Here is a 17589-nt window from a genome sequence, read left to right as displayed (position 1 = left end):
CCAAGGTGTCTGCAATCAATCCAATACTATGAATATCTTAGCCAGAATCATTCAAATGAAGGTCTGGCTAGGCTGAGGTTGGCTTGCTGTTCTTTTGCCACCTAAGGTCAATATTGTAACAGAATAAAATTTTATTTAAAGTTGATCTAGTGATATAGAGGGTAATTCTATGGACCATCTATGGACTGTCTTCTATGGACCAAATGTCATGCTATTCTATATTAGAAATTACCTGGCTGAGTAATCCTGCTTGGTGCAATACCCCCACCTGGACTCTAGTTTCTGGAAGGCAGGTGTCTGACTGATGGACATTGTATACAAAACCAAAGCTGACATTCCTTGCGCATTCCCATGAATACTGGGGTATTTTATTTTTTTGGTTTATGTATGACCTATGAACAAGTGAGCACTTTTTGCAATGAACTCAATTGAGTGGCATTTTTTGCTGGCATGTGACTTTTTTGTATTATATTTTGTTATAATTTCGTATCACATGTACATTGTCAATTTGATAATTGTTTTTGTTTGTTTACGAAGTAGTTTGAACTACTTTCCCTGAGTAGCTTTAGTTAACCAAACTAGATTTGCTGCAGTTCAACTTCTTCCAGTGTGAAGTAGTTGGTAGCTTGCAAAGCTATTGTTTCAAAGTAGCTTTCCCAACACTGCATAAATGCTACAGTATAATCAAATAACAACACATAAATCACTAATTTGCCTGAAAATAAGTTAGTTGCTTTATTATGATGTCAAAAATTAGCTGCTTCCCTCACATCGTCAGTGCAACTTTTAGGGTGGGGTTATCTTTTTTCTTCAACAACATGAACCAATATTTAGTCGTATTCATACAGTAAGACAAATATACTATATTCATTTGCTTGCATATATTGTAATAAGATGCAACATTTCATCAAATATGTTCTCTCAAAATGCTGTGTGCCAAAATGTCTCAGTTTCAAATCCAGTGGCCTCGTGGCTTTAAAATTCCAAACTACAAAATCCCTTCTAGGGTTAATTTTGAATATCATAGCAAGTGTTGATTTTTCTGGTGACATTTTGCTTCTGAAATGGCTCTAGAATTTAAAGGCCCACAGGATGTAAGCTGTCGTTATGCTTTTTTTGGCAGTATGAACTATGGTGTTTTTTTTTTCACAGCCACATACACACAGGCACGCACATACACAGGCGCACATGTCCTCTTGAGCGATAAGGACCTTTTCACAATCTTTGTATCATATTGCTTTAGTTTGTCTTTTGAAGGGTAAGTATTATAATATCAGTTACCTCTGTTTTGCCCAACAAAATACATAAATAAAAACATCTGTGACTGTTCAGGTGCAATTTGGCTGCTGCTGCATGATTGGAACATGGGTGTAATCTGAGGTTCTGCCCCCACCCCCCTGTCCCAAACCTTACATACAGGTTTTGAGCTCCTTCAAAGGCACTGTAAATGCAGTTTAAAACCATCAAGGAACCTTGTTGCTTTGTTCATATTTATAGTGCTTAGTAGGAAACAATACGACAGCAATATCTGAATGTGTATCACTGAATCCAGATATGGAATTACAGCTTGATTTATTACAGAAAACATCATTGTTTTATTTGGTAACAACTTTTCCCATCAGATGTTGTTTTGTATTTTTCTGTGGCTTCAGTAAAATGATGTAGCATTTTGGAGCAAATAAGCAAAGCAGTAGGCCAAAACTAGATGCTAGAATTGCAAATATCTCCACAGCTACAGTGAACTTTCCAGGTGAGCTGATATAAGCTGGTACAAAGGCGAACCACACCGCACAGAAGATCAGCATGCTGAAGGTGATGTATTTGGCTTCATTAAAATTGCCTGGCAGTTTCCTGGCCAGAAAGGCCAGAATAAAACATAGAGCAGCTAGGAGACCAATGTATCCCAGAACACACCAGAAGGCCTGTTCAGAACCCACACTACACTCCAGGATTATTCTGGACCGGTGGTATTGATTGTTTTTGTTTGGGAAAGGAGGAGCAGTGATTAGCCACACTGCACAGATTATCACTTGTATAAAGGTGCAGGCAGAGATGATGAATCTCTGCTGTTTGGGTCCCAGCCATTTCATGAGGTTGTTTCCAGGCCTGGTGGCTGTAAAGGCAGCCAGCACCACCAGAGTCTTCCCCAGGATACAGGAGATGCAGAGTGAGAAAGTGATGCTGAAGGCAGTATGGCGCAGCATGCAGGACCATGATGTAGGCTCTCCAATGAACACCAGCGCACACAGGAAACACAGAGTCAGAGAGAGCAGGATGAGGAAGCTCAGCTCTGAGTTGTTGACTTTGACAATCGGAGTGTTCCTGTGGTAGAGGAATACTGCCAGAACAGCGATGGTGAGGCAGGCTCCGACTACAGCTATCACAGTCAGGGTCAGTCCCATTGCATCATGGGAGAGGTACTCAATCACTTTGGGTATGCATTCAGTTCTGGCTGCATTGGACCAGTAATCTTTAGGACAAGATGCGCAATCTATTGAATCTAAAGAGGAAGAGTAATAGACACCGAGGTTGTTACATAACTTATGTTAAGTGTCACACATCAGACTATCCTAAGCCCTAAAATAAAGATACATGAATGAATACTATATCATTGCAAGAGAAACTTAAAATTCAATTCCAGAAAACTTGATTGCTTATTTAGCAATAGTGCCAAGGTATCTATCTCTCTAGGGAAAGGAATCAAGTAAAGAGTTTATTCAGACAAAATTAATACTTTTGAGGTAATAAAATAATGTACGAGACAAGAAAAAGATGCAATCGCAAGACAGAAATAAAATTATCCCCTGCTGGTTTCCATTAAAATAAAACTCCCTATAAAACAGCCCTACCCCTCACATCTTGAGGCACTGATGCCTCAGATTTTATCTGGCAGAGATGGATGACAATCTATTCATTATCCACATCATTGACTTGATGTATATAAAAGAACTGTATCTTATAGCAAGCTTTTATTTTTCTATTTTTAATTTGTAAGTCATTGTGGCTCAAAGTTTTCAGCAACTTAAAAATTCTAACTTTAACAGAAAACCATCATGCTTTATGTTGTGGTTGTGATTTAATGTTAGCGGATTGTGTCACACAAAGATAAAGTTAAGTCCACCAGGAAGGGGAGGAAATAAATTCAAATGCATATAAAAAATTGCACACGTGGCAAAAGCAAACTATGTCACTATTAGCAGATGATGGTTGATAGTTATGACATTTATTGCAAGTGCTTTAGAAATCTCATGTTATTATTCATTTTTTTTGATATTTGCACTCAATTAATTTACTGTCACCAAAGAAGTGCAGTTTTTCAGTGAAAATAACACTTAGTAAAATGATTGGAGCCCCCACCCCTCTCCGTGCTAATCTTGCCGTCATCACATGGTACACAATCAAAGCAGCACAGAGGCTCCCCACGACGGACAGCCTTCCTGCTTCCTGGAGCACAGCTCTCACTGCACACAGACACAAACACCTGCAAGAGGGATAACACAACCAGGTGTAACTGCATAATCATTTACTTCTCCACAAGAAGGTGCTCTGATATCATTGGAAATTACTGATAATTGTTGGAAAATTAATATGCCTGCTATGTTGGGCTTAAAGTCATAGACATGGTAGCTCACCCACATGCATTTACCTCAAGATTTTGTTTTGGTTATTTGCAAATATATGTTTTTTTCTGGTATTTTCTGGAAAATACACATTTGACGTATTGTTGTATATTATAGAGTAAATGTGTGGATAGTTATATTGGTAAACTATGCACTGTTTATGGCTTGCCTCAGTTTGATGGCCAGTCCACATGATCACCTCCTCCTGGATAAACAACTCCTTCCCAACATCCTTTGCACCGTCATAGTAACCCACATTGACAAACTCAATATTTGCAGCTGCACCTCTTTGCCAATTGATCAGATCATATGAAGGAATTGAATCTCCATTTGCATCAAAATCCACATCTTCTCCAGAAATAGTGAAGACAACATCTTGAAGATACTGCTGAACCTTTTACAGAAAATAGTAATAGTACACATTTAGTGAAGCAAGAAATTCCTCACAAAAAAGAAATAATTATCTACTTAAGTCAGTGGTTCTTAACCTTGTTGGAGGCACCGAACCCCACCAGTTTCATATGCTCATTCACCGAACCCTTCTTTAGTAAAAAATAGTGTAATAATGCAGACTAGACTGAGGGGTGGACCTCTGCGGCGGAGGCTCCACCGAACCCCTGAGACCGACTCACCGAACCCCTAGGGTTCGACCGAACCCAGGTTAAGAACCACTGACTTAAGTGGAACAAATTTGAAGTTAATTACATTTCATATTGATTATAAAGTGTTTCTCAGTATATACAATGTTATGTCTAATTTGATTACCGATGTAAATAGCATCCAATAAATAAAAATGTACAATGGATATTTCAATGTGAAGTCTTACGTGCCATGGTTGAATGTTTGTGGCATCAGCACATGAGGAGTTGTGGAAGGGCCCTTTCCCAGGCTTACAGCTGATGAGGTTGTGCAGGGAGTGAGCAATAGCGTACATGGCTTTGTACACATTGTAGGAAAAACGAGGGCTGGAGGTGTTCAGGTAGGCAGAGTGCTGCTTCAGCAGGGGCTCTAGCCCTGAACAGGGGGGCAGCTGGGAGGAGGCCTCGGTCCTGCTGCTGGAGGGGTAGAGGGAGCAACCGTACAAGGCACCCCACAGCTCGTGCACCAGGGGGTTACTGGGGTACTTCAATGGGTTTACGTTCATCAGGTAGTCTCTAAAACCAGGGATCTGCCCCTGCCTGACGGCGAAACCAATGGTGCCACCTAGAAATGGGTAGAACTCACTGCCTGCAAATACTGATGCTGTTGCCCAGCCTTCACTGGCAATCCACTGGATGCCAGTGATGTTCTGATCCATGTACTCTTTAAATAAGGGGTAGAGTCCCCCTTCAGCAGCGAAGCTGATAACTACTCTTGCAGTGGAGTGCTTCATCACATCAAGGATTTCAAGGATTCCTTCACGACTGTACACTTTGGGAATCACTGTCTGGTAGGCCAAACACACACTAGTGTTTTTGAATTCCTTCAAAAGGCCCTGTAAAGCAAATCTCCCATAATCATCATCATCAGTGACAACACCAACCCAAGTCCAACCAAATCGGAGCAGGAGGCTTGCAATGGCTTTTACCTGGTAGTCGTCGTTAGGAATTACTCTAAAAAATGTTGGGAATTCGTTCCTGTTGCTAAGACAGGAACACGTTGAACAATAACTTATCTGAAAAAGTTTTAAAAAATGAGTTAAAATAAAAAAGTTATTTCAGTTATTTTTATTACTATTCATTCATTTTCAGTTATTTTCATTTAACATTTGTACTAATAGAATAAATTAAAAATATTTTTCTAAAAGGTACTGTTTCTATAGTGAGTCTTCATCCTCCAGAACCACATATTTTGAAGTCTGACTGAGCTATGCTCAAAACTATATGCTTTTTCTGTATGTGTGGTTCTAAAATCTAAAAAGGCTGTATATCAGAAAGAATACACAATAAAACTATTTCCAACAGAACCAGGCGGAGCTGAGGTTATTAGTCAATCTTTATAGAGGCAATGCACGTAACTGAGCAATCCACGTAACCTATATCAGAATGAAAATGATATAAGATCTCATAGAATATACGCACCATTGGAATTCTGAAGGGCTGTAAAGTTCTGGAGACAAGAGTCCCAGAATTTCCAACAACAGCCAAAACAGGAGCAGTGCCAGAACACACGGCACTCTGGGCTAAACCAGGTCCATTCAGAACTGCCAGAGCTGCCCTTTGTCCATCTGTAGCACAGGAGTCAAAGATCTTGTATCCCAGAGTGAAATTAGGCAACAGGTTCTGACTCTGATTGATCTCCTCAACAGCCAGCCTCATTGTCTGGGCCCAGCGGAAAGATCTGGGATCAAATCTGTGCAGAGACAAACAGCAGAATGTGACATGACTCTGGAAAAGCAAACAGTTATGTACTATTGTCAAAAACACTGTGAACTCACCCCTGACATTGTGGAGCAGCTGGTTTGTAAGTGAAGTTCTGGTCTGGTGGCTCAACACTGTAATGCATGGGGAAAAGTCCTCCAATGATGAAGTCTCCATCAGCCTGGAAATTGGGCTCAAAGTTGCCCAGCAGGGAAGAGGCTGGATCAGGGCTCGAGTTAACAGGAGTGGCAACAGATAAGGGGTAACATAGAAGCCACATCACCAGAGGAGTCATGTTTGGCCAGGCTAGTCTCACACACTGCAGTGCTGAATGAGGAGCAGCTTTTTATTCTCCCATCACATTATATTCCATATCTCCTCAGGATCATCAGGAGACTAGATGACATCATCTTTCTGCTCATCCCATTAAAACACGGCTGAGGCACAGAGCTCAAATGGAACACCTTGCACACAAATTTCTCGTAATTTCTGTAATACAGCTCTGGAAAAGAATATAGAGACCACACCATATTTTCAGAATCATGGGTACTCCACAACATTGATTGCTGAACCCTTCCTAAGTAAAGACATTATTTTTTATTATTTATTAATGGTATAGACTTGTTACTTTATATTATTCTATGTGTAAAAACAATACAATATAATGACAATAATTTTGTTTGTAAGTAAAATAAAGTGCAGTTAAAATTTCATGAAAGAAAACCAACAATTTCATTTGACACAGGCACATAATCGTAAATCTCTTAAGTGATCTCTTAATTGTTCCAGAGCTGAACTGCAGAGAGTGCAATTTGCATCTTTCTGAAATGTTTGCAAAAATATAAACAAGTTTTGTTTTCAACAAAGTAATTGGCTGCACACCACAGGTGTGCTGTGGGGATACACTCCATGCTGCAATGGGCGAGGGAGACATGCACAGTGTGCAATAGTAATAATAATAATAATAATAATGCATACAATCAAAGATGTTACTAGGACATCATTTTTGGGTGGGAATTCAGATTATTTTGGTGGGAAACAACGAAAATGTTGCTTTTCATAAATAGGGTATGTAAACAAGGGGGGGGGGGGGGGGGGGGGGGGTACAAAAGGAAAAAAATTGCAGCATGCAATTTTTGTAGGGGGGTCCGGGGCCATTACCCCGTGAAAAAGGGAAAAAAAATCATTCAACTTTGTAACACTAAACAAATGTCTCATTTGGTACCGTTACGCCGATTTTGATCCGGCCTGCAAAAACGATGCAATGACATGCTAAAACAGCTCTTGTGACGTGCTTGAAGTTTCGTTGCGGCGTCAGTTACTATGCCGACGCTGCCAACCTTGCTGCATTAATCTGCGGCGATAAAGATTCTAGACAACTCGGAAATTTCTCTGGTTAAATGGGTTATTTTCCAGCCTGTCTGAAACGGTGCAATGCTATTAGTAAACGGCTACACGTGTCAACTAACTTGCGAGTAGTTGGCTATCTCCCTGAATATGAATTAAATGTTTTTAACAGAAAATAACAATTATAAATGCGATTTTATCCACGGAAACGGCTGTACAAAAATGCTGGCTAAGTAGCTGGCTAATCACTAAACCAATGGCCAGCAAGTGAGCTGGTAACTTAAAGAAACACGCAGCTTGCAAAACGTGCAAACTCAACTGTGAAACTATACACGACTACTAGTATAACTTATAAGAACCAGAGAAAAGAATAAACAAGAATCAAAGGTATTACCAGTTTTAATTAGATTGCTGAGAGCAGATAGCTACAAATAGGTTTTGCAGTTCACTTAACCATGTCTGCACGGCATGTGAAGAAGTGCCGTGGTTTGGCCATAATGTAAAGGAGCAGCACTGACTAAGCACACCCACACCTTCAAAATTGCCAATAGGCAAGCAGTGCATTTTTTGATGACCAATGACAAAATTACAGAAAACTATGAACGCTCAAAAAATAGCTATAACGGTGATTTTTTCAGAGTTTTTTACAGTTCCCTCCTCAACCACCACAAGAATGTCAGTAGTTTCCTTAGTAGATACTTTTGATGGGGTGGTTTGACTATAATCTACCTCATTGCATAGCCTAATGCTCTTTGGAACCAAAGCAAAGTTGATGGGGTAAAATAATATATTAGACACAACTGGCCTGTCTAAATTACTCTGTCTAAGTTACGTGCTTCTTTTCTGGCATTGTAAATTCTAACTGACTCTTCCGAGATCTGCACTCAATGCAGATATTTTACAAGGCATATTTTAAGTTGACCTGTAGTGAACTACATGTAATTAAACTAGTAGTTTAACTACATTTTGCAATAGCTTGCTGGTAATTCAACTACATTCATACTTGCATACTGATTCAAGTAGTTAAATTACTTTTTTGCAATTTTTTTTTTTTTTGTATAGTTAACTACTGAAACTACAAACAATTTTGGGTCATAAAAGGAAAGGAATGTTTTTTTTATTTTTATTTTACCATTGCTCTACTGTAATTGAACCCCCTTTGACCAGCCCCACCCTCTTTGTCTTTCATCCTGACCACCGTGAAGGCATGCCCAGGCAATGCATTCGTCAGGCAGCCACCACCACACACCTGACCTTTGTGTAGTGCATGTGCAAAAGTGCGGGCGTTGCTCAGTGCTCACACAGCGACAGCGTCATCATGGATAAACCTCCCAAATCTCAGCCTGAGGAAGAATCACCATGGCCATACTTAAGCAAACACATGACACTGACTAGCTCCATCAACAAAACCTACGTTTTTACTTGTGAGCTATGCAAGCCGAGAGTAATACACTCTCTACTTCAAAGACGTCATACACAAATCTAAGAACACATATAAAGGTGAGTGTATTAACATTGACTTTGCTAGCCAATTTAGCAAAGTTTAGATAAGTTAGCCACATTATAGTGTTACATACAGGCAAGTGATTTAATTCAGTGAACGTTAGCGTTAGTTTAATTAAATAAAGTCGGTAGCATTAATTTGTCTGACAACAATTATGTTTTATCAAAAACGAACATGTCGCTAACCAGCTAATGTCAGGTTTACTGACATAAATCAAACATTAGGTAACGTTAGCTGACCTAGTCATACTATTCTCATAATGTGTTTTGCCGTCCATACAATATGTCGCAATGCATGGGACCGGTCATTCATGATAATCACCTACTATTTGATTACAATCACCTGTGTTTGCTGACCAAGGTGTCTGCAATCAATCCAATACTATGAATAGCTTAGCCAGAATCATTCAAATGAAGGTCTGGCTAGGCTGAGGTTGGCTTGCTGTTCTTTTGCCACCTAAGTTCAATATTGTAACAGAATAAAATTTTATTTAAAGTTGATCTAGTGATATAGAGGGTATTTTATTTTTTTGGTTTATGTATGACCTATGAACAAGTGGGCACTTTTTGTAATGAACTCAATTGAGTGGCATTTTTTGCTGGCATGTGACTTTTTTGTATTATATTTTGTTATAATTTCGTATCACATGTACATTGTCAATTTGATAATTTTTGTTTATGAAGTAGTTTGAACTACTTGTTCTGAGTAGCTTTAGTTAACCAAACTAGATTTGCTGTAGTTCAACTTCTTCCAGTGTGAAGTAGTTGGTAGCTTGCAAAGCTATTGTTTCAAAGTAGCTTTCCCAACACTGCATAAATGCTACAGTATAATCAAATAACAACACATAAATCACTAATTTGCCTGAAAATAAGTCCGTTGATTTATTATGATGTCAAAAATTAGCCGCTTCCCTCACATCGTCAGTGCAACTTTTAGGGTGAGCTTATCTTTTTTCTTCAACAACATGAACCAATATTTAGTCGTATTCATACAGTAAGACAAATATACTATATTCATTTGCTTGTATATATTGTAATAAGATGCAACATTTAATCAAATATGTTCTCTCAAAATGCTGTGTGCCAAAATGTCTCAGTTTCAAATCCAGTGGCCTCGTGGCTTTAAAATTCCAAACTACAAAATCCCTTCTAGGGTTAAATTTGAATATGATAACAAGTGTTGGTTTTTCTGGTGCCATTTTGCTTCTGAAATGGCTCTAGAATTTAAAGTCCCACAGGATGTAAGCTGTCGTTATGCTTTTTTCGGCAGTGTGAAGTATGGTGTTTTTTTTTTGTTTTTTTTTTCACAGCCACATACACACAGGCACGCACATACACAGGCGCACATGTCCTCTTGAGCGATAAGGACCTTTTCACAATCTTTGTATCATATTGATTTAGTTTGTCTTTTGAAGGGTGAGAATTATAATATCAGTTACCTCTGTTTTGCCTAACAAAATACATAAATAAAAACATCTGTGACTGTGCTATTTGGCTTCTGCTGCATGATTGGACCATTGGTGTAATCTGAGGTTCTGCCCCCACCCCCCTGTCCCAAACCTCACATACAGGTTTTGAGCTCTTCCAAAGGCATTGTAAATGCAGTTAAAAACCATCAAGGAACCTTGTTGCTGTGTTCATATTTATAGTGCTTAGTAGGAAACAATAACACAGCAATATGTGAATGTGTATCACTGAATCCAAATATGGAATACAGCTCAATTTCTTACAGAAAACATCATTGTTTTATTTGGTAACAACTTTTCCCATCAGATGTTGTTTTGTATTTTTCTGTGGCTTCAGTAAAATGATGTAACATTTTGGAGCAAATAAGCAAAGCAGTAGGCCAAAACTAGAAGCTAGAATTGCAAATATCTCCACAGCTACAGTGAACTTTCCAGGTGAGCTGACATAAGCTGGTACAAAGGCGAGCCACACTGCACAGAAGATCAGCATGCTGAAGGTGATGTATTTGGCTTCATTAAAATTGCCTGGCAGTTTCCTGGCCAGAAAGGCCAGAATAAAACACAGAGCAGCCAGGAGACCAATGTATCCCAGAACACACCAGAAGGCCTGTTCAGAACCAACACTACACTCAAGGATTATTCTGGACCGGTGGTATTGATTGTTTTTGTTTGGGAAAGGAGGAGCAGTGATTAGCCACACTGCACAGATTATCACTTGTATAAAGGTGCAGGCAGAGATGATGAATCTCTGCTGTTTAGGTCCCAGCCATTTCATGAGGTTGTTTCCAGGCCTGGTGGCTGTAAAGGCAGCCAGCACCACCAGAGTCTTCCCCAGGATACAGGATATGCAGAGTGAGAAAGTGATGCTGAAGGCAGTATGGCGCAGCATGCAGGACCATGATGTAGGCTCTCCAATGAACACCAGCGCACACAGGAAACACAGAGTCAGAGAGAGCAGGATGAAGAAGCTCAGCTCTGAGTTGTTGACTTTGACAATCGGAGTGTTCCTGTGGTAGAGGAATACTGCCAGAACAGCGATGGTGAGGCAGGCTCCGACTACAGCTAGCACAGTCAGGGTCAGTCCCATTGCATCATAGGAGAGGTACTCAATCGCTTTTGGTATGCATTCAGTTCTGGCTGCATTGGACCAGTAATCTTCAGGACAAGATGTGCAATCTATTGAATCTAAAGTGGAAGAGTAATAGACACCGAGGTTGTTACGCCACTTAAGTTAAGTGTCACACATTCCACCATCACAATCCCTAAAATAAAGATACATGAATGAATACTAAGTCACTGCACTATGGGAAACTTGAAATTCAATTCAAGAAAATTGGGCATGCTTATACAGGAGGTAGCACCAAGATATCCATCTACCTGGGGGAAAGGAATCAAGTAAAGAGTTAATCACAGACAAAGTTAATTCTTTGGAAGTAATAAAATAATGTATGAGACAAGAAAAAGATGATGCAATCGCAAGGCAGAAAGAAAATTATCCTCTGCTGGTTTCTGTTAAAATACAACTCCCTATAGACGCTTTCAACGGTAACAACATAAACAAACGTTACTGCGCATGCGCGTTGTTCTGGCCCTAACTTAACTTCCGGCAGAGTTCCGCAAACAATCAATAACAACAGAGTCCCTCTAGATTATTTATGATAACAAGCAAAATAAATAACAAGTAAATTACGTTAGCTAGCTAGTTAAATCTATGTCTAGCCAGTATTATTTGAGGTTACCGGTCGAAGAAAAGAACCGTTACTTGGCCAAAATCAAATGCGATAACGTTACACAACCAGAAAAACAAGTGACAGAAACAGGTACTGTTGACAGTATTGCACCTTGCTGAGCCTCATATATTCCTTGCATAATCCATAACTGTTCTGGGTTACATGCACATTCCTGTGTCAAAAGTGCACTCTTTCTATGATATTGCTTAAAAATGGTGATTAGAGACACAAACTGGAGCTAGTAGTGGGCAGCATGTGTAGCCAATGCAATTACTGTAGGTTATTTATTTGTATAGGATGCATTTCTGGAAAAAAAACATCATGGCTCTTAATAGTTTGGGTCATCTTGCTAGGTTACCACAACAAAAAATGATCAGGCAATGTAACACACTGAAGTCATTGGAAACAGGTATCATAATGTTAGTTCAAAACGTAGCTAAAGCGTATCAACTACTAGCATTGATCTAACATTACTGTGCATAATTTATACAATGTTAGCTACGTTTAGCTAGCTAGCTAGCTACAATCAATTTAGTTAGCTAATTCATAACTATTGCAGGCTTATTACTGGTCAGCTAGCTATCGCTTATCACGAGTTTGTTACCTGAAACGAAGTCAGTGCTAGAGTGAGAGCACCTATTCGACCACCTTTGTTCGACAGACAGGAAAGCGTAAACTGATTTACAACTATATATGAAATAGGCAAAATATCGGTAACAACCTGTTCCTAGTTATGTAGACAAAATGTCCTCGTTATCCTCCTGTGGTTATTTTTTCAGTACTTTCACGATTTTTTTTCTGTGCCAGCAAATAAGTCAGAGATGGTCCAGCGCTAGCTTTTGGTTGCTAAGGGGACATCGACCACCCCATATAAATGAATGGAACTTGCCATAAATTTTCTCGTATACTGTCGTCCGTATTTGAGGTTAATATGAGAAAGGGTGGTCTCTATCAGCACGTCTAGGAATTCGTACATATTCACTGTTGTAACCCAAGTCGCAGGACGCAAAATAGCCCTTTGGAAAGCAGTTTCAAATTATGAAGCAAAGTCTGCCCCACTGGCTTTAATGGGTCGCGATGAGATAATTACGAGCATGTTGCTTGTCTTATGTTGATATAGTAAATAAGGCTGTATTAGTATTACTAAATGTGTGAAGGCGATTTTTTAAATACAGATTATTATGTGTATTTTTACTGAACTTACATTTTAATAAGTAATGATGTCCAGTTATTTCTCAAAAATATGAAGTAACAACGGGCAAGCACCAGCTATAATAATCGCAGGGATTCAAGCAATTAGTTTCACAATTCCCTAGTGGGGTTACAAAGTTAAATTATATATTTTTACAAATTTTCGAAATGTAGTTTGTTCCTGAGTTCAGGTTGCACCCCACAGCACAACAACCTGAGCCCAACATCAGTCTGCTCATCGGTTTAACTTTCACTCCATTTGTAATCGGTGTCATATTAAACACAAACCCCAATAATAAACAAACACGGAAGTTAACTTAGGGCCAAGCGCATAACCTTGGCAACGCGCGTGCGTCCAATGAAAGCGTCTATAAAACAGTGCCTCTCCCACACACATTGTAATGGCTTTGCTCCATCAAACGGTGGTTTTCGAAGCACTGATGCCTCAGATTTTACCTTTCAGAGATGGATGACAACTTTATCTTTGTGTGACATAATCAGCTAACATTAAATCACAACCACAACATGAGGCATGATGGTTTTCAGTTGAAGTCAGCATTTTCAAGTCGCTGAAAACTTTGTACCAAAATGTACCACAATAACATTACAAACACAAAATACAAAAATAAAATCTTGCTATATGATACAGTCCTTTTATATACATTGAGTCATTGATGTGGATAATTAATATATTAAGTCCACCAGGATGAGCAGGAAACAACAAATAAACACCCAATAAATTCATATGCATATAAACAATTGCACGTGGCAAAAGCAAACTATGTCACTATTAGCAGATGATGGTTGGTAGTTATGACATTCATTGCATGTGCTTTAGAAATCTCATGTTATTCTTTTTTTTTATTTATATTTGCACTCAATTTACTGTCACCAAAGAAGTTCAATCTTTCAGTGAATATAGCACTTAGTAAAAAGAGTGCAGCCCTCACCCCTCTCATTGCTAATCTTGCCGTCGTCACATGGTACACAATCAAAGCAGCACAGAGGCTCCCCACGACGGACAGCCTTCCTGCTTCCTGGAGCACAGCTCTCACTGCACACAGACACCAACACCTGCATGAGGGAAAACACAACCTGTTGTAGCTGCATAATAATTTACTTGCTCACTAACAGCTGCTCTGATATTATTGGAAATTACTGCTTATTGTTGGAAAATAAATATGTCTGTGACGTTGTCCTTAAAGTCATAGATATGGTACCTCAAACACATGCATTTACCTCAAGCTTTCGTTTTGGTTAATTACAAATATCTGTATTTTACTGGAATTTTCTGGAAAAAAAAAAACTCACACTGAACCAAATTTAATTTGTTTATATTATTTTAATATAGCTTTTCCTGATGAACACTAGATAATCTGCACCCACCTGCAACAAAGGAAAAACCATTTTCAGGAAAGAAGTCTTATAAAACAGTTGCTTGAAAACTCTGGAATACATTATACCATCTTAAAAAATCTGAACTGCATGCATTATACATTTTAAGTATTGTTTATATTATATAATACATTTGTTCAGTTATATTGATAAATTGTGCTTTATGGCTTGCCTCAGTTTGATGGCCAGTCCACATGATCACCTCCTCCTGGATAAACAGCTCCTTCCCAATATCCTTTGCACCATCATACAGACCCACGTTGACAAACTCAATATTTCCAGTTGCTCCTTTTTGCCAATTTATCAGATCATATGAAGGAATTGAATCTCCATTTGCATCAAAATCAACATCCTCTCCAGAAATAGTAAAGACAACATCTTGAAGATATTGCTGAACCTTTTACAGAAAACAGTAATAGTACACATTTAGTGAAGCAATAGGTGCTTCAGCTTACTTTAGTGCCATTCCTAAAGGGAAAAATATTTGTGCAATTATCTGAATGTTCTCACAGTGTGAAAATTGTAAAAAATAAAAAGCAAAAAAAACAACTGGTGGCTTCACAGCTATACCCAGTAACATGGTTTCTACAGGGGGTCGGTCACATAAAATCTGAACAATACACAGACAGTCAGAATATATTTAGAAATTCTATAAACATTTCAGAAAACTTAAACAAAATTTACAATAGATATTTCAATGTGAAGTCTTACCTGCCATGGTTGAATGTTTGTGGCATCAGCACATGAGGAGTTGTGGAAGGGCCCTTTCTCAGGCTTACAGCTGATGAGGTTGTGGAGGGAGTGAGCGATGGCGTACACAGCTTTGTACACATTGTAGGAAATACGAGGGCGGGAGGTGTTCAGGTAGGCAGAGTGCTGCTCCTGCATGGGCTCCAGCCCTGAACAGGGGGGCAGCTGGGAGGAGGCCTGGGTCCTGCTACTGGAGGGGTAGAGAGAGCAACCGTACAAGGCACCCCACAGCTCGTGCACCAGGGGGTTACTGGGGTAGCTCAATGGGTTTACGTTCATCAGGTAGTCTCTGAGACCTGGAATCTGCCCTTGTCTGACAGCAAAACCAATGGTACCTCCTAGAAATGGGTAGAACTCGCTGTCTGCAAATAATGAGGCTGTTACCCAGGCTTCACTGGCAATCCACTGGATACCAGTGATGTTTTGATCCATGTACTCTTTAAATAAGGGGTAGAGATCCCCCTCAATAGCAAAGCTGATAACGACTCTTGCAGTGGAGTGCTTGATCACATCAAGGATTTCAAGGATTCCTTCACGACTGTACACTTTTGGAATCATTTTTTGGTAGGCCAAACACACACCAGTGTTTTTGGTTTCCTTCAAAAGGCCCTGTAAAGCAAATCTCCCATAATCATCATCTTTAATGACCACACCAATCCAAGTCCAACCAAATCGGAGCAGGAGGCTTGCAATGGCTTTTACCTGGTAGTCGTCATTAGGAATTACTCTAAAAAATGTTGGGAATTCTTTCCTGTTGCTAAGACAGGAACACGTTGAAAAATAACTTATCTGAAAAAGTTTTTAAAAATACATTATAATAAAAAAGTAATTACAGTTATTTTTATTAAAATTTCTTAATTTTCAGTTAATGTATTCCATTAGTACAAATGTTAAATGAAAATCAGAACATTTTTCTGGATGATACTGTTTTCTTTAGTGAATCATCATCCTCCAGAACCACATATTTTGAAGTCTGACTGACCTATGTTCAAAATGAAAAGCTTATTCTGTATACGTGGTTCTAAAATCTCAAAAGGCTACATATCAGAAAGAGAACACAAAAAAAACAATTTCCAACAGAACCAGGAGGAGTTGCAATTATTAGCCAATCTGAGGCAATGTATGTAACTGAACAATCGACTTAATCTATATCATTAGCTATATCAATTAAATTATATAAAATCCCATAGAATATACATACCATTGGAATTCTGAAGGGCTGCAAAGTTCTTGAGACAATAGTCCCAGAACTTCCAACAACAGCCAAAACAGGAGCAGTGCCAGAACACATGGCACTCTGGGCTAAACCAGGTCCATTCAGAACTGCAAGAGCTGCCCTTTGTGCTGCTACATTTGTAGAACAGGAGTCAAAGATATTATATCCCAGAGTGAAGTTAGGCATCAGGTTCTGACTCTGGTTGATCTCCTCAACAGCCAGCCTCATGGTCTGTGCCCAGCGGAAAGATCTGGGGTCAAATCTGTGTGAAGACCAACAGCAGAATGTGACTTGACTCTGTTGGAAAAGCAAACAGTTATGTACTATTGTCAAAAAAAACTGTAAACTCACCCCTGACATTGTGGAGTAGCTGGTTTGTAAGTGAAGTTCTGGTCTGGTGGCTCAATATTGTAATGCATGGGGAAAATTCCTCCAATGATGAAGTCTCCATCAGCCTGGAAATTGGGCTCAAAGTTGCCCAGCAGGGAACAGGCTGGGTCAGGGCTTGAGTTAACAGGAGTGACAACAGATAAGGGATAACATAGAAGCCACATCACCAGAGGAGTCATCTTTGGCCAGGCTAGTTTCACGCACTGCAGTGCTGAATGAGGATCAGCTTTTTATTCTCCCATCACATGTTTCGTACCTCCTCAGGATCATCAGGAGATTAGATGACATCATCTTTCTGCTCATCCCATTAAAACAAGGCTGAGGTGCAGAGCTAAAATGAAACAGCTTGCACACAAATTTCCCATAATTTCAGTAATACAGCTCTGGAAAAGAATTAAAAAGTATACCATATTTTTAGAATCATAGGTACTCCACAATATTGATTGCTGAACCCTTCCTAAGTAAAGACATTATTTTTTATTATTTATTAATGGTACAGACTTGTTTACTTTATATCATTCAACGTTTAACAACAATACAATGAAACATAATGAAAATATGTTTGTTTGGAATTAAAATCAAATGCAGTTAAAATTTCATGAAAGAAAACTAAGTTTCGTTTTACACAGACACATAACCATA

At 39.1% G+C, this 17589-nt stretch overlaps 2 protein-coding genes across 2 annotated transcripts; both read right to left on the bottom strand.

Moving 5' to 3' along the window:
- Positions 1-1582: 1582 nt before the first annotated feature.
- LOC118209952 lies at positions 1583-17136 on the bottom strand. Its single transcript, XM_035385682.1, has 12 exons — positions 16909-17136; positions 16543-16819; positions 15303-16130; positions 14723-14988; positions 14147-14250; positions 10697-11460; positions 6037-6305; positions 5681-5951; positions 4447-5274; positions 3790-4014; positions 3358-3481; positions 1583-2500 (listed from the first exon to the last, which is right to left on the bottom strand). The coding sequence occupies exons 1-12, from the start codon at positions 17124-17126 to the stop codon at positions 1596-1598; spliced, it is 5079 nt and encodes a 1692-aa protein (XP_035241573.1). The 5' UTR covers positions 17127-17136; the 3' UTR covers positions 1583-1595.
- LOC118209483 (extracellular calcium-sensing receptor-like) lies at positions 9618-14637 on the bottom strand. The gene is made up of 2 exons (XM_035384800.1): positions 14147-14637; positions 9618-11460 (listed from the first exon to the last, which is right to left on the bottom strand). Exons 1-2 carry the CDS (start codon positions 14304-14306, stop codon positions 10556-10558), a joined length of 1065 nt encoding a protein of 354 aa, XP_035240691.1. The 5' UTR covers positions 14307-14637; the 3' UTR covers positions 9618-10555.
- Positions 17137-17589: the final 453 nt, after the last annotated feature.

This window comes from Anguilla anguilla, chromosome 12 (genome assembly GCF_013347855.1).
Source record: "Anguilla anguilla isolate fAngAng1 chromosome 12, fAngAng1.pri, whole genome shotgun sequence".
NCBI lineage: Eukaryota > Metazoa > Chordata > Actinopteri > Anguilliformes > Anguillidae > Anguilla > Anguilla anguilla.
Note: the sequence above shows the minus strand (reverse complement) of the source record. Positions and strands in the feature narration are given on the sequence as shown.

What these genes read in the sequence shown, in the direction of transcription:
- LOC118209952 (XM_035385682.1), bottom strand. Translation starts at nt 17,126, where the DNA reads ATGACTCCTCTGGTGATGTGGCTTCTATGTTATCCCTTATCTGTTGTC. An exon ending in GCTACTCCACAATGTCAGGG is followed by an intron (nt 16,820 to 16,908) that starts GTGAGTTTACAG and finishes GTCTTCACACAG; the next exon opens with ATTTGACCCCAGATCTTTCC. An exon ending in AGCCCTTCAGAATTCCAATG is followed by an intron (nt 5,275 to 5,680) that starts GTGCGTATATTC and finishes AAACTTTTTCAG; the next exon opens with ATAAGTTATTGTTCAACGTG.
- LOC118209483 (XM_035384800.1), bottom strand. Translation starts at nt 14,306, where the DNA reads ATGCAGCTACAACAGGTTGTGTTTTCCCTCATGCAGGTGTTGGTGTCT. An exon ending in CAAGATTAGCAATGAGAGGG is followed by an intron (nt 11,461 to 14,146) that starts GTGAGGGCTGCA and finishes CTTCCACTTTAG; the next exon opens with ATTCAATAGATTGCACATCT.